The 14,362-nt window shown below is 44.4% G+C and overlaps 1 protein-coding gene across 1 annotated transcript; it reads right to left on the reverse strand.

Moving 5' to 3' along the window:
* On the reverse strand, positions 1-14,358 carry LOC102938118 (cytochrome c oxidase subunit 5A, mitochondrial). Its single transcript, XM_037911231.2, has 5 exons — positions 14,070-14,358; positions 6,724-6,840; positions 3,888-4,009; positions 2,179-2,301; positions 1-163 (listed from the first exon to the last, which is right to left on the reverse strand). Exons 1-4 carry the CDS (start codon positions 14,161-14,163, stop codon positions 2,188-2,190), a joined length of 447 nt encoding a protein of 148 aa, XP_037767159.1. The 5' UTR covers positions 14,164-14,358; the 3' UTR covers positions 1-163; positions 2,179-2,187.
* Positions 14,359-14,362: the final 4 nt, after the last annotated feature.

Raw genomic sequence — 14,362 nt, forward strand, 5'->3', positions numbered from 1 at the left:
TCAGTTCAAACCCATTTCTCCTTTATTAGGTCCAACTTCACATTACATACACTGGGACTCAATAAAGAAGGAAGTTATTTCAAATAAGGTAATATTTAACATTTGTGCCTCCAGGCGACTGTGTACAATCAGGGAGCATTAATAAAATGCACGTGCAGCCCATCTGGAAGAGAACAGATAAGGGATTAGTTTAAAAAAATTACTTTAAGCAAGCCAGTACTTCCACACCATTTTAGGTGGTCTCAGGTAGTTTCAGACCATATCGTGTTCTTCCCGTCACTCAATCAACACATTGCCAGGTTTAACAGTCAAATTCTTCAGAAGAGCAGTACCAGCACCAGTGACCCAGCATTACCACTCCACCCAGGGCATTAAAAAAAAAAAGTTAGAAACTCAGTTTTTACCCCTTTAAACAAGCCAATTTGTTGAAGTTGTTAAAATGGGTGAAAATGCAAAGTCTGAGCTGCTTTAAGGTTACATATATCTAATCTTAAGAACTCTTCTGTATAACCCACTATTTTCCGAGAGTGAAGTCCATTTCTAATAAACAAATTGACGTGCATCAGTTGCATCATCACTGAAAGTCCTGTTATGCTTCACTCTGGTCTACATAAATCAACATTTACATTCAGTGCCTACAGCTTACTTGCTATTGTGATAGATACCCACTGGCCAGCTGGGGGCCTTTTGGTACTAAGCTGTCAGCCAGTGATGCAGCAACATAAGCATTAGCTAATGTTAGACAATGGTCAACTTACTACTTTAAAACAGGATTTAGATTCCCATTCATGTCATATTTGAATTTGAGGAAGATACCAGCTTTGAAGTTTAACCCTAAAAACAGATCCATCATCTTTACAGCACTGAAAATACCTTCCCCTGCCCTACCTCCCACCAAGGATTTCAAGCCTTAATAAGTAGGACCTGATCCTGCAAGCACTGCACTTGAAACTACTGAAGCCAACAGGAGTTTTGCCCACAGAGCACCTAACCCTAGCTACACTATGAAACTGACCTGTCGCCTATGTTGTAAGCAAGGGGTCCCCTGTGCCAGTGCTGTGCTTTTTAAACAGCTGAAAATAGCACTGTCCCCTTCAGCACTGTGTGGAGCCAGATCACACTTTGTGAAAGGTGCAGAAGATTTATCCCTTCTACATTAGCAGCTTCACTATTGTGGATAGATGTTGCCAGCAATGCGACCACTTCCCAACATAGGGAACCACTAGTGTCCTGTTCTATCTTCTGTTTAAAAGGGTTGGATAAACTGAGACATTAAAGTAAAGATTAGCGTAGTTTCATATGGGATGATCCTTCCATATGGAAGGAAAGAGCTTCTTGCAAAGACTGCTGGGATAGCAAAAGTCAGATATACTTCTGAGCAAGTATGGTAACAGCTTATAATCAAGGCAACAGACTCAAAGCTGCAACACTGAAAATAAATGAGGATTCTTTAAAGGCTAGTAATTGTGACAATCAAGCAAACATCTAGAACACTGAATATTGCCTCTTCCCCTGACCCCCCTCAAGCAGCAGAAACACATTGTTAGTTTTTAGCAGTACTACAGCTAGGTGATCAAAACTGTCACCACGTGAAAATGTTTCTCTCCATATATCTTCTGTCTTCTTGCTGTATTTGGACAAATGCATTTGATAGGCCCTCTTACTTTTATTAGAGGCACCATCTAAAGTTTTCCATTTAGGAATGGAGTCTAGGCTCCTTGGCTTTAAAAAAGACATCTGTCTCAATTTTAACCTCCTTTCATTTTTAGGATGCATTAGAGACTCTGGGGCAAATATTTCAGTAACTGAACGTTACAATGATTTCTGTTCCAAAAGCCTCTCTCCACTTACTAAACCATGCTCAGATTAGTCTGCAACACCAGTCTCTCACCCACAGCCCCTTTGGTTTCTTTTCACAGAACACATTACAATTAGGAATTGGACTCAAGACACCCTCATTCTGTATATATAACTACAAAGAGAACTTTGAACTCTTCACTGAGCATAGCCTTACTGTAGACACTACTGAATTGTTTCACATTGCCAGGTAATGCAAGCCCCAAAAGTCTTACCCATGAAACATGCATTCCACCTCCCTTCTCTTTAGGAGTTCCTTATATCCAAGGAAGACTACTATATACCCTTAAAAGGAGTTTTAGGCTGCTTAGTCCCCCTTACCAATTATGTTTATGCTTTGTCTAGGCCCAGTTCCTCTGGAGTGGAGATTCCCAATTCATTCAAAGTTGGTCTAAGTTCCTGGATAACATAAGGATAGATTTCCTTGTGAGGGCCTGCCTTGTCCTAATCAGAAGAGGAGAAAAATTAATTCAACAGCAAAGAGATGGCCAAAAAAAAAATCAATGTTGCACTGTATGCCAGACTATGTCTGTCTGTGTCTGAGAATCACGTACTCACAACAGGATCTACAGTTTGATCCACTTATTGCTAATGATAAAATAGTTGGTCCCCAATTAGATGGAAAGGTAACATTGTACCACTGCTTAAGAACAGTAAATCAGCTGAGCCTTCCACAGAATATCTACACTGAAATCTGCTAACCACAGCCTGTACTTATCTGGCTGGAGTGTAGTAGCTAAATTCATTCATTTACTGTAGAGTTTTTCGAGTGTTCATAATGTGGACTTCTTCCAATCCAACCACAGTTATGTGGACTACCCTCCCCCATTCACTATCATGTAGGCTACCTCATTGCCTAACAAACCACAGCAGTTGCTTACATGGAAAATAAATGGGTGGGCTGGGATTTTGAGCAGCACAGAACTTCCACTAACTTCAATGGAAGCAGAGTTAGGCCAAAGCCCAGTGCTTCAGCAAACCCCCTCCCACTCTATCTGTAATGAAATATACAAACTGAAAACAAGGAAAAACAGCACTAGGTGAACAGCTGGCTCTCCACACACCTCTACATGCTCTACAGACCAGTTTGAGGGATGCCTGTTGATCGTTTTGGCAAAAAAAGAGTAAGAGATACACTAATATCTAAACAAGTCCAAAGAAAGGGTCAGTTTATAAAACATAAAATTTTAGTTTCATGTCTGTTCAGGGGTTAACGAGAAGTCACCTCCACAAAAGTCTTTCAAACAGGGTTTTAGGGGAGAAGTAGTTTGGGAGGGGGGTTATAAACCAATCTGATCCCTTACATTTCCCCAAAGGAAATATTTTAAAGAATCATCTCAGTGGCCAGTCATCCTGGCATAGAGGGAAGAGGAGGAGAGCAAAAAAGACATGGCACAGAAAAAAGAGAGATGATAAGTTTAGCAGGTGGTCATCTTTGTTAAATTCCCTGAAAAAATGCTACAGTTGTACAGAGCTGTTTGACTTTCACAGCCGTGCTCTTTATATTCATGTGTATGTCTCGGATGATTTGGTGATAGGCAAGGTCTCAATTTGGTCTCCCTTACAAGATATGTCCAGTATAAACACTTCTGAAAGTCAGGCCCCATTAGCACACAATTCTCCTACAAGTTTGCCTGGTGAAGAAGAGGGGACATGTTCCTTTTCTCATACTTTCCAGTGTGGGTTGCAAAGGCTCACCTCTTTATTCTGTTCTCCTCTAAAGAGGAGGGTCAAGAGAGGGGAAGGAAGAAGTACAGCAGTATCCAGTGCATTTACACTTGTGATCCTGTACAGGAGGGATTTTCTGTTGGTACTTAAACAGCAACAATTTAAAACTGATTTTGACCATGCGACCTTAGTCAAATTACTAGTTCCAGTACCATCAGAAAACTGGGGGTTTCCCCTGCTTAAGTGGGTGAAAATGCAACATGAGAAGCTAGGAGACTCATCTCCATTTTAAAACCCTTTCAGCAGCATGAAGGCACAAGCAGCAGCATTTCCAGCATACCCCAAGTCACCACTATACTGACCTTTACAACTTCTAGGATGCGGACCGCAGTAGCAAAGTCATTTAACCGTCTGCATGCTCTCAAAGCAGCATCGATGATTTTTGGTTCTGGCACCAGATCGTAGCCCACCAGAGTGTTCATGCCTGTCAGAATGAGAAGATAAGACAGACAGCCTGAGAAACCCTCATTATCTAAGTGGTAAAAGGAGGGTTAGAACCTGTTGCGAGAGAGTTTTTCAAAGTTCAGCCCGGGGGGTCTCCTTGCCATTGTAGTTTGATGCTAGTCATGTGATCTCATTATCTACAAAAGCTTTAACAGAAAAGCTAGGTTTCATTAAGCCACTGAGCCCCAGTTTCATCCATGCTCCTAAAAAGTCAGACTACATACCTTGACATGCCATTCCGCTGTCAGTTACAGAACCATCACATTTAACCAAGCACACTCAATTACACTCATACAAATGCACTGAAGGAAAAAATTTTTGTCCATGTCTCTGTTCCACCTCTTTCCTTTTTAAACTTCTAAACAAAGAGCGCGATTCCTTATCTTTCGCTCTTGCATTCAACTCTCTGCAGGTTTAGAAGCACAAGTTTAAAAGCCTTAGTTTTAGGTTCCACAACAGTTGACATTATAAAAAAAACTTCAGGGCTCAGACCAAAGGCTCAGGCCAACTAGAAGAGTTATTATATAGGTTTCCAGTAAGTAATGGCCACTCTTAAGCTATATAGTCAACCTCCAAAGGTTATTCCATTTGTGTAGTTATTCACATTCGTTAAGCAACAGCTGAACTCAGTTACTTTTCCCAAAAAATCAATTTTTACTCAAGTGACTTAATTATCAGCTACTGAAAAAAAAATCTCAAATTTAATCAGATTCTTTAAAATCCCAGTGTAAGACTGTAGTTAATGTGTTGAAATCTAAGCAGATATTTCACTTGGGCTACACAGTAATCCTCCTCCCTCATCTCAAGAGTTTGCCATGAAGATGCAAGAAAGTAAAGTCTTTCTGCACTAGCATAATGTTTATTAGACTCACTTTGTACATGCTATAAGTAAGGCTACGAGTCTGTCACAGAGGTCATAGAATCCGTGACTTCCGTGACTTCTGCAGCAGCTGGTGCTGGCTCAGCCCCTGGGCCAGCAGCAGTAGTTTGGGTGTGTGGGAGAGGGCTCAGGGCTAGAGGCAAGAGGTTGGGGGAGACTCCCCGGCTCCCACCAGCATGGCCCCCGCAACTCCCATTGGCTGTGGTTCCTGGACAATGGGAGCTGCAGCAACCGGTGCTTGTGGTGGGAGCAGCGGAGCCCCTGCCCTGACCCCTGCCTCTGCCGCCTAGGAGCTGCAGGGACACGGAGCCGGAAGGAAGGCTCTGCCAGCCCCCTGCCCCCTCAGAGCACCCGTGGGCCCCCCGCCCAAGTTTTAGTCAGGGCAGGCATTTTTAGTAAAAGTCACGGACAGGTCACGTGCCCGTGACTTTTTGTTTACGGCCCATGACTTTTACTAAAAATATCCGTGACTAAAATGTAGCCTTAGCTATAAGAAGTGAACTCCAGGTCTACTACATCAGTGTTCTTCAAAGTTTGGGTACCCAGTACTAGGTCATGGCATGTAAGACACTGGGTCGCCTTGCTCAGCACCCAGGGACCCCAGCAGCTCTGGTGAGCCGAGTGGGACGTTAAAAGTCCCATCAGTGGGGCTGCCCAGCTAAGGCAGGAAAGTGGCTACCTGTTCTGACACCACACTGCGCTCCAGAAGAAGCCAGCAGAGGGTCCGGCTTCTAGGCAAGGGGGCCACGGGGCTTTGCGTGCTGCCCCCGTTTTGAGCACCAACTCTGCACTCCTATTGGCTGGGAGCTGGGGGGCGATGCCTGCGGGTGAGAGCCGCATAGAGTCGCTTGTGCGCATCTGCCTAGGAGCCAGACCTGCTGCTGGCTGCGTCTGGGGCACAGCGTGGTCCACGATGCCAGGACAGATGGGAAGCCTGCCTCTGCACCCTAGCTGCGCCGCTGACCAAGAACTGCCAGAGGTAAGTCTGTGCCCCAACCCCTTCCTGCACCCCAAGCCCCTCATCCCTGGCCCCAGCCCAGAGCCTGCACCCCCAGCCTAGAGCCCTAACCAGCTCCTGCACTGGGAGCTGCCAGAGGTAAGTCCATGCCCCAACCCCTTCCTGTACCCCAAACCCCCAGCCCAGATCCCCGACCCCCTCATTCTCGGCGCCACCCCATAGCCCTCACCCCCGCACCCCAGCCCTGAGCCCCTCCCACACCCTAAACCCCTCATCCCCAGCCCCATTGGGTCGCAGGCATCAACAATTTTCTTCAACTGGTTAACCAGAAAAAAAGTTTGAAAGCCACTGTACTACATCACTGACCATCTTAAGAGTGCTGATACAAAGCAATCACAATGAAGCAGCAAGTCACACTGATTGCACTTGGACTACACAAGTAACCCCACTCCCTAATCTCAGGTGTCTACCACCTAGAAAAGGCAAGACCGCATCACCTATGCCCTTGGTTAGCACTGAGGAAGTTAAGACGACTATGTTGGAGTTTCCTGGGTTCTTTTAACTCCTTCACAAATGTCTAATATTACAGTAAGTGTAGTAGTTTGTGTCATTCAAGGTAGTTTAGAAAACATACACAGACTGTACAGTTCAGTATTATGGAAGTGAATTTTAGGAGAATTTCTGAGCTCCCCCCAACAGCACAGCACATCTGCCCTGCTATAGCATAAGCTTTTACTTTCTGACATAGTAGTAACGTTCAGTGGTCATAATATTTCAAAGCAGTTTAGGTTTCCCCATATTACCATAGCCACGAGCATTTCAATATCAGACATTCCTTCCTGCCCTTTTAACATACCTTTCCTCAGCTCCCAGGCATCAATATCTGGTTTGTTGAAGTATGTCACCCAGCGAGCATCAAATTCTTCATCTGACTCTTGTGTCCCATGAGAGTAGCAACGAGCAGGCAACACAGCTGTGTGACGAAGGAATGGGAAAGGGTTGAAGTGAAAACAGAGGAAATTTAATTCAAAAACTTAGGCCAAGAGACTGCAGCTATGAAGTCATTATGTCTACACAGCAACTAGACACCCACAGCTGGCCCATGCAAGCTGACTTGAGCTCGCAGGGCTGTGTAGACTTCCGGGCTTGGGCTCTAAGACTATGCTGGGTGGGAGGATCCCAGAGCTCGAGCTCCAGCCTACACAATAATGGAACAGCCCCGCAGCCTGAGTCAACTGGCATGGGCCAGCCGTGCGTTTTTCTTCACTGTGTAGACATAACCTTAGTCAGGATGCAGCAAGTACATAATAGATTTGAGTCACTAATTCAGTACATTTAAAGTCCCAGTGATGTGCTCTATGGTAAGATGGTCCAAGTAAAGGCCTTTCAAGCAAGTGTTTGCTCTTCCTTTGAAAGAGCAAATCTACAAAATGTTTACAAACTGGATTCAAAAATGTAGTTATACCAGCTCTCAAAAAAGCACTAGTTTATGCTTAATAAAAGTGATCACCTTGAAATTGTTAGAATCTGTTGAACAACTCATTTTAAAAAAGGCTTCCAGGTCCCCAAATAGAAAAAGACAGACCACTGCAGTACTTTTGCTCCTTTGCTGCAGAGCAAACCAGTCAAAAATGAAAGTCAGAGTTAAGGAAGCTCTATTTACAGTATCTAGTTGGCAACACTGTCATCATTTATGATGACTTCACAAGGATATTTGCAAGCTAACACTATGTCAATTTTTGCTCCAAATGAAATGGTGGGAGAGGAGAAAGTGAATTCAACTGTTCCTGCCTCCTAAGGGCTTGTCTACATGTGGAAATTGACCAGTATAGCTATTCCACACTAGCTCCCTATGTAGGCACTTACTTCAGAATAAGAGCATCCACCCAGGGAGTTATTGCAGAATAGCTATTGTGCTTCATGTTTACACCCTACTTTATTCTGGAATGATTTCCCCATGTAAGCTCTACAGTTGTTAAATAGTTGGTTTTGTAATCTAAGGGGGGGAAATGTTTCCTAGTTTCTAAATCCTATTTCTAACAGTAAGAAACACTGAGAGCACAGAACTATTGGATGACTCAGGGGAAGGAGTAGCACGATACACACAAGTCTGGGTAACCAGGTTCAATAGTGGATGAAAGCTAACTTTCAATTAATGGCTGTTCAGTGGCTTGTGTAAAGTGCCTTTGTGTACAAATATCCAATCCCCAAAAACACACCTTTGCTGTCTCCAAGGGCATCCTCGAGGCAGAACTACTCTTACCTGGAGAATAGAATAGTGAAGCCTTGCAGGGGAAACTTACATTATCGCTACTACAGCTATGCAGTGAGTCAGCACAGAACTTCAGTCTTTGGGGTTATCATCCAGCACTAAGTCTACATTGAAACTTGAGTATCTGACAGTTTCGTAAAAACATTTCTTTAAATGTAATAAAATAAAAGTGGGCTGGACTCTAAAATGAATTCAATTAACATGGCTGTAATCTAGTTTCCTCTAATACTGATCTTTATCACAAGGGGCTTTCCGAACACTAAGCAAGGGAGAACAAGTAGCCTTTGCCAACAGCAACTAACAGCTATGGGACTAGCTGCTGTGCAAAACCTCAGTTAGATCCATACTCTCAAGAAGAAAAGGAGTACTTGTGGCACCTTAGAGACTAACCAATTTATTTGAGCATAGCTTTCGTGAGCTACAGCTCACTTCATCTGAATGCATTCAGATGAAGTGAGCTGTAGCTCACGAAAGCTATGCTCAAATAAATTGGTTAGTCTCTAAGGTGCCACAAGTACTCCTTTTCTTTTTGCGAATACAGACTAACACTGCTGCTGCTCTGAATACTCTCAAGAGTAAGTGCTTCCTCAGCTGCTCCACCCACAGAAGATAATGACTAAGACCCATCAATTTCACTCTATGATTGGCACTGTTGAAAGAGTAATTACACTCAGGAGCATAGCACTAATTGCCAACCTTGAAGACAAGAGTCTAGGAGAAAGGGGAAAGAAGTTAAGACTTGTTCCTTTCTAACTTAGATGCAACACATTATTTTGTTCATATTGACCAAAGTTTTATTCAGATCTCTGGGGAGGGGGCATGTCTTATTCTATGTTTTGTAAAGTGCTATCTGCATTTACAGCACTTCATAAATGTTTAATGCGTGTTAAGGACTACTATGCTAGACTTTGGTTTATTCATGCTGACTAGCCTTTTTTCCCCCTAGCTTGAAATGACACTAGGAAATTTAATTTATCATTAAGCATGAAGCAAACAATTTTCCTAAAAAACACGTGACTTAAGACAGTGGATCCTAATTACAAAAAAATTGCAAAATACAAAAGAATGTTCTCCTGAACATCATTCTCTCCAATACATATATACGCTGAGTCAGACTAAAGTTATGTTTAACAGAATGACCTGAGTGCAACAGATTCTTGCCAGATATTGATTCAGTACATCATCTGAACAAAGCTTTCACAAGGTATTCAATGCTCCCCAAAATGTAACAGATTATTGCATCATTCAAAATGGAGATTACGAATTACTGATTTAGAAATCAAATAGAGTTCTCTTAAAAAGATACAACTCTCCACATTATTACAATGCCTTCCTACTAGGATGGACAATGAACTCCCTCAGGTATACTGCTGCATTGTAGCTAATTGGAAGTCAAATGAAACTCATTAAATTTGACTGGAATTACTGACAACCCTTCACCTTCCAGGTATCCAAGTATTCCAGGGATCTGGAAGAAAAGAGAAATGAAGGGTATTCTGAACCACTTTGCAATAATCAGGCCACTGGTTTACCTAGATCAGACCCTCACTTGGCATATTCTTGATTTTTTATGCTTTAAATGTAGTATACCTCTATAATGATGGCTACTTATGTTAAAAGGATGCTGTCAACTTAATCGTATTTCAAACAATGTTCCTTATATGTGGGCGTACTAAATTTAAGATTAAAAGTGTAAATTTTAAAAAAAACAATTGGCTTTTCCTCTCCCCTCCCCCAAAATCTCAAGTTGGAAAATGGAAGTATTGGAGAGTTTTCTCAGGCATCAACCCAAGACTGTGGAATGAGCTCTCAGAGGAACTAAGGACCATCATAAGAGCGGCAATACTGGGTCAGACCAAAGGTCCATCTAGCTCAGTATCCTGTCTTCCGACAGTGGCCAATGCCAGGTGCCCCAGAGGGAATAAACAGAACATGAAATTATCAAGTGATCCATGCCCTGTTGCCCATTCCCAGCTTCTGGCAAACAGAGCCTAGGGACACCATCATAATCTTCACCACCTTCCACTATAAGCAAAAGGCGCATTTCTTTGACTTTGCTTTTTCTGACATATATAGCAACATATGTATTATAAAAAATTCCAACATACGACAGTCTACTGCACACACTTCTCCAAGGGAAAAGATGACAGAACAAATACAACAAACAGCCATATTGCTTAATGCATTACTGGAAGTTGCTCTAGTATTACAACCTATATAGAAGTCAATTAAGTCATTGTCACTTTCAGATTCTTACTGCCTGTGTTTTGAGTTGCAATTACTGAAGATTAAACAAAGTTTTTTTTAAGAAGTGCCATAAAAATATGTCCATTGGTTTTAGTTTTTAAAACTGTATGTTTACAAAATATATGTTACGGGCCAACTAAGTTAATAACATCCTTTTAGAAATAGATACCTGCGCACTTAAATATTAAGAGCCAGGAGCTAGAACTCAAAGCTTCCAGGATAAATTCCTAACTCTACTGCTGACTTGCTTCAAGACCTTGGGCAAGTTACAGCTTCCAAACACCTTGTCTAATCATAGGTAAAAGTGGATAATACTTACCACCTGCCTTTTATAGGAGATATTCCAAAATGTTGACAGACATTTATAAAATATTTAGATCAAGCTGGAATGTGATATACATACTAAAATAATACTGTGATGAAGATGTGTCAACATACCCACATTTAGAAGGAGACAACCTCAAATTCACTGTTACCCCTCATTATCCAACATACTCCATCTCTATTTGGTGGTCAAACCAGACTTGCACTCAGCTGCCTCCAGAGGATGACAGGGACACAACAAAAGCAAAAGTAAAATAGATTGGTAGAAAAAACACAAGGTCAGAAGAGTGCTGGGGGAAGGGGAGAGGAAGTGGAGGTTTTTTGTTTTGTGTTTTTTTTAAAAAGACCATTTAAAGAGATTTTTAAAAAGTTAAGTTTGAGTAAAGACATGCCCAGAGACAGAAGACAGGCGAAGAAGGAGGCTGTCCCTGCTAAGACAGAGGCAAAATCCAAGGCTCTGAAGGCTAAAAAGGCAGTCTTGAAAGGAATCCACAGTCACAAGAAGAAAATCAGGACATCTCCCACCTTCAGGAGGCCCAAAACTGTATGATTACGGAGACAGCCCAAATATCCAAGACAGGACATTGTACACCATACTCAAGTGTGCTGGCTAGGCATTTCACAAAAAACAAGAGACAGGTCTCTGTGCCAGAGAACTTACAATCTAGCGATGCACTTGACAAAATTATACAGGAATGAAGCACGCACCAGGAAGTGGGAGGAAGGAAATACAAGTTTATAGATATTCTTATACAGTTACTCAGTTTAGACAAATGCATCTTGGGGGCATAATTTTTTTTAAAAGCATGAAACATTTTTGTGGAGGTGATTCTGCAAAAGTGGGTCTTAGGAATGATTTGAATGAGGTAAGGATGGAGACTTGGAAACATGAAAGGACTTTTCAAGCATATAGGGTAGCAGAGAGGGCAGCACACAGACTTTTGGGAAAGGGTGTAAGAAGGTTACCAGTGATGGAATACCAAAGACGAGGAACCAGAAGAGGTGTAGGAGAAGGGAGACAAGGGGCTTGTTTGTACTCAAGATGTTACAGTGGCACAGCTGCGTCTCAGCAATGCTTGCATAGACACTACCTACCCCAATGGGAGGGATTCTCCTGTCTGCATAGGTAATCACCTCCTCAAGAGGCAGCAGCTAGATAGATGGAAGAATTATGTCATTCTTTTTGTGGATACAGACTAACACGGCTGCTACTCTGAAACCTGTCATTGACCTAGTGCTTTCTACACAGTGACTTAGGTTGTTTTAACCAAATCATTTGGAGGGGTGTGGATTTTTCACACCCCTGACCTACATAGTTATGCCAACCTAATTTTCTAGTGTAGACCAGGCCTAGGTCAGAGATTTAAACATAGGTGTTTGAAAGCAATCAGAGAAAGCTTAACCTTGATGAGCAGAGTGCACATCAAGATACAGAATTGAAGACCAGGAAGAAAAGGAGGAAGATACAGCAACAAATTTTACATAAGTATTCTTTTCAAACTTATGATTTAAGGGTAGCCTGGCTGTTTATATTCTGAAGTGTTCAAGTTGTTTCCTAGAAACAGGGATGCAGCAATATCAACTTCCTCAGTCCACTTTCATTTTCTTTTTGAAAAAGCAAAGATAAATCAGGAGTCATTCCTGGGATAGATTGTAAGTTTACTGTAGACACAGATTTGAGTTTGCAAGTGGTACATTTTTGCAACCAATAGCCCTAATCATTTCAGACAAGAGCACAATATGCTCTTTAGCAGATCCCACAGTATCCTGTACAGCAGTGGTTCTCAACCTTTCCAGATTACTGTACCCCTTTCAGGAGTCTGATTTGTCCTGTATACCCCCAAGTTTCACCTGACTTAAACAATTTACTTACAAAATCAGACATAAAAATAAAGTGCCACAGCATACTATTACTGAAAAATTGCTTACTTTCTCATTCTTCCCATATTATAAATCAATTGAAATATAAATATTGTACTTTACATTTCAATGTATAGTATATACAGCCATATAAACAACTCACTGTATGAAATTTTAGTTTGGAACTACTTTGCTAGTGCATTTTACGTAGCCTGTTGTAAAACTAGGCAAATATCTAGACGTGTTGATGTACCCCCTGCAAGATCTCTGTGTACCCCTGGTTGAGAACCACTGCTGTACAGACATGTCACTGGGCTACTAATCTGAGGATTAGTAAACCTTAACACTTGTTCTTGTACTCAAGATTTGTTTTCCCTTTGGTTGCAAGGCACGTGAGATTAACCAAAATATATATTTTTCATAAAACTGGGAGAACAAACTAGGCTGGTTTACACAAATCAAGATTTGCATACCACAGACAGGTTAGCTTAGTTATAGAAAGGCCCATACAGTGGCTGCAAGTGGCACCAACTATCTTCAAATCAAAGTCACTGCAGAAATGCTAGACGGGGAGTGGACAGAGACACAAGCATGAAAGAAAAGGCGTACTTGTGCCACCTTAGAGACTAAGGGATTGAGTTTATGCTCAAATAAATTTGTTAGTCTCTAAGGCGCCACAAGTCCTCCTGTTCTTTTTGCGGATACAGACTAACACGGCTGCTACTCTGAAGCATGAAAGAGGAAGCGAAACTGGCAATAGAGACAGAGGTAGCGGCATTGCGAAATAGGCCGGCTGGGCTGGACCCAGCTAACCTGGCCCCCTTTGCTGCCCCTCCCGAAAGAGAGACCCGCTCCCCATCGGGATGATTGGGGGGCCTGAATCAGGCCCACACTACCTCCTCTCCCTTACAGGGAGGCCAGCACAGGTGCCCGTGCAGGCTTCACCTCCCTCTCCCCTTCAGCCAGCTCAATGTCACCTTCCCGTGGCGGCCACGGATGCAGCCATCCCCAGCGCTCCTTGGCGGGCGCGGCTCCCGCTCGGGCACGCGGGGGACCCCGGCACAAGCACCGGAGGCTCGACCTTTAAGCGATAACCTTGGCAGGGCGGTGTCCTAGCCCGGGCCTCCCGCCCCACTCATGCCACGGGGCGGCGCGGGGGCCGAGCCGCGGGGGGGACCGGGCTGCCACAGCCGCGGGGCAGGGCCCGAGCGGCGCGCACTAGGCCACAGGTGCAGCCAGTCCTCGAGTGACACCGCAGGTCACCACAAGGACACGGCGCCGCCGGGCCGCCGCAGCCCCCCCGCCCCGGGCCCCGCCGCTGGGCGCTCCCGGAACTGGGCGCCCCCGCGCTCCCCCGCGGCCCGGGACCGCGGAGCTGAGGGGGCCGGGGCAGGACCGGGCAGGGGGCACCCGTGCGGCCGGGCTCCAGCGGCCCGGGGCCAGCGCCGCGAGGAGAAGAGGGAAGAAGGCGCCGCTCGCTCGCTCGCTCATTCACTCACCGGCGGCGGCGCCGGGCGGCTGTCGGGCCCCCCGGGCCAGGCCACGGAGGCCGGCAGCGGTGCAGCGGCGAAGGAGCAGGGCGGCTCCCAACATAGCGGAGCGGGCTGGGGAGCGGGACGGGACAACCGGGGCGCGAGGCTTCCTCTCGCCGGCCGTGCTCAGAGGCCACCACCACGCGCCTGGACCGAGGGCAAGGGGCGGGGCAGCGGCTACGGCGTCGCCGGGCGGACAAACCGCCCCCGCCACGTGACGGCGGGGAGCCGCAAGGGGGCGGGGCCCTGCAGAGCGGAGG

This window comes from Chelonia mydas, chromosome 10 (genome assembly GCF_015237465.2).
Source record: "Chelonia mydas isolate rCheMyd1 chromosome 10, rCheMyd1.pri.v2, whole genome shotgun sequence".
NCBI classification, from domain to species: domain Eukaryota; kingdom Metazoa; phylum Chordata; order Testudines; family Cheloniidae; genus Chelonia; species Chelonia mydas.

Excerpts from the sequence above, each read along its gene's own strand:
- LOC102938118 (XM_037911231.2), bottom strand. The coding sequence starts at position 14,163 with ATGTTGGGAGCCGCCCTGCTCCTTCGCCGCTGCACCGCTGCCGGCCTC. Across the intron at positions 6,841-14,069 it reads GCCGCCCGGCGCCGCCGCCG|CTGTGTTGCCTGCTCGTTGC; the intron begins GTGAGTGAATGA and ends TTCGTCACACAG. Across the intron at positions 2,302-3,887 it reads GCATCCTAGAAGTTGTAAAG|GACAAGGCAGGCCCTCACAA; the intron begins GTCAGTATAGTG and ends TCTTCTGATTAG.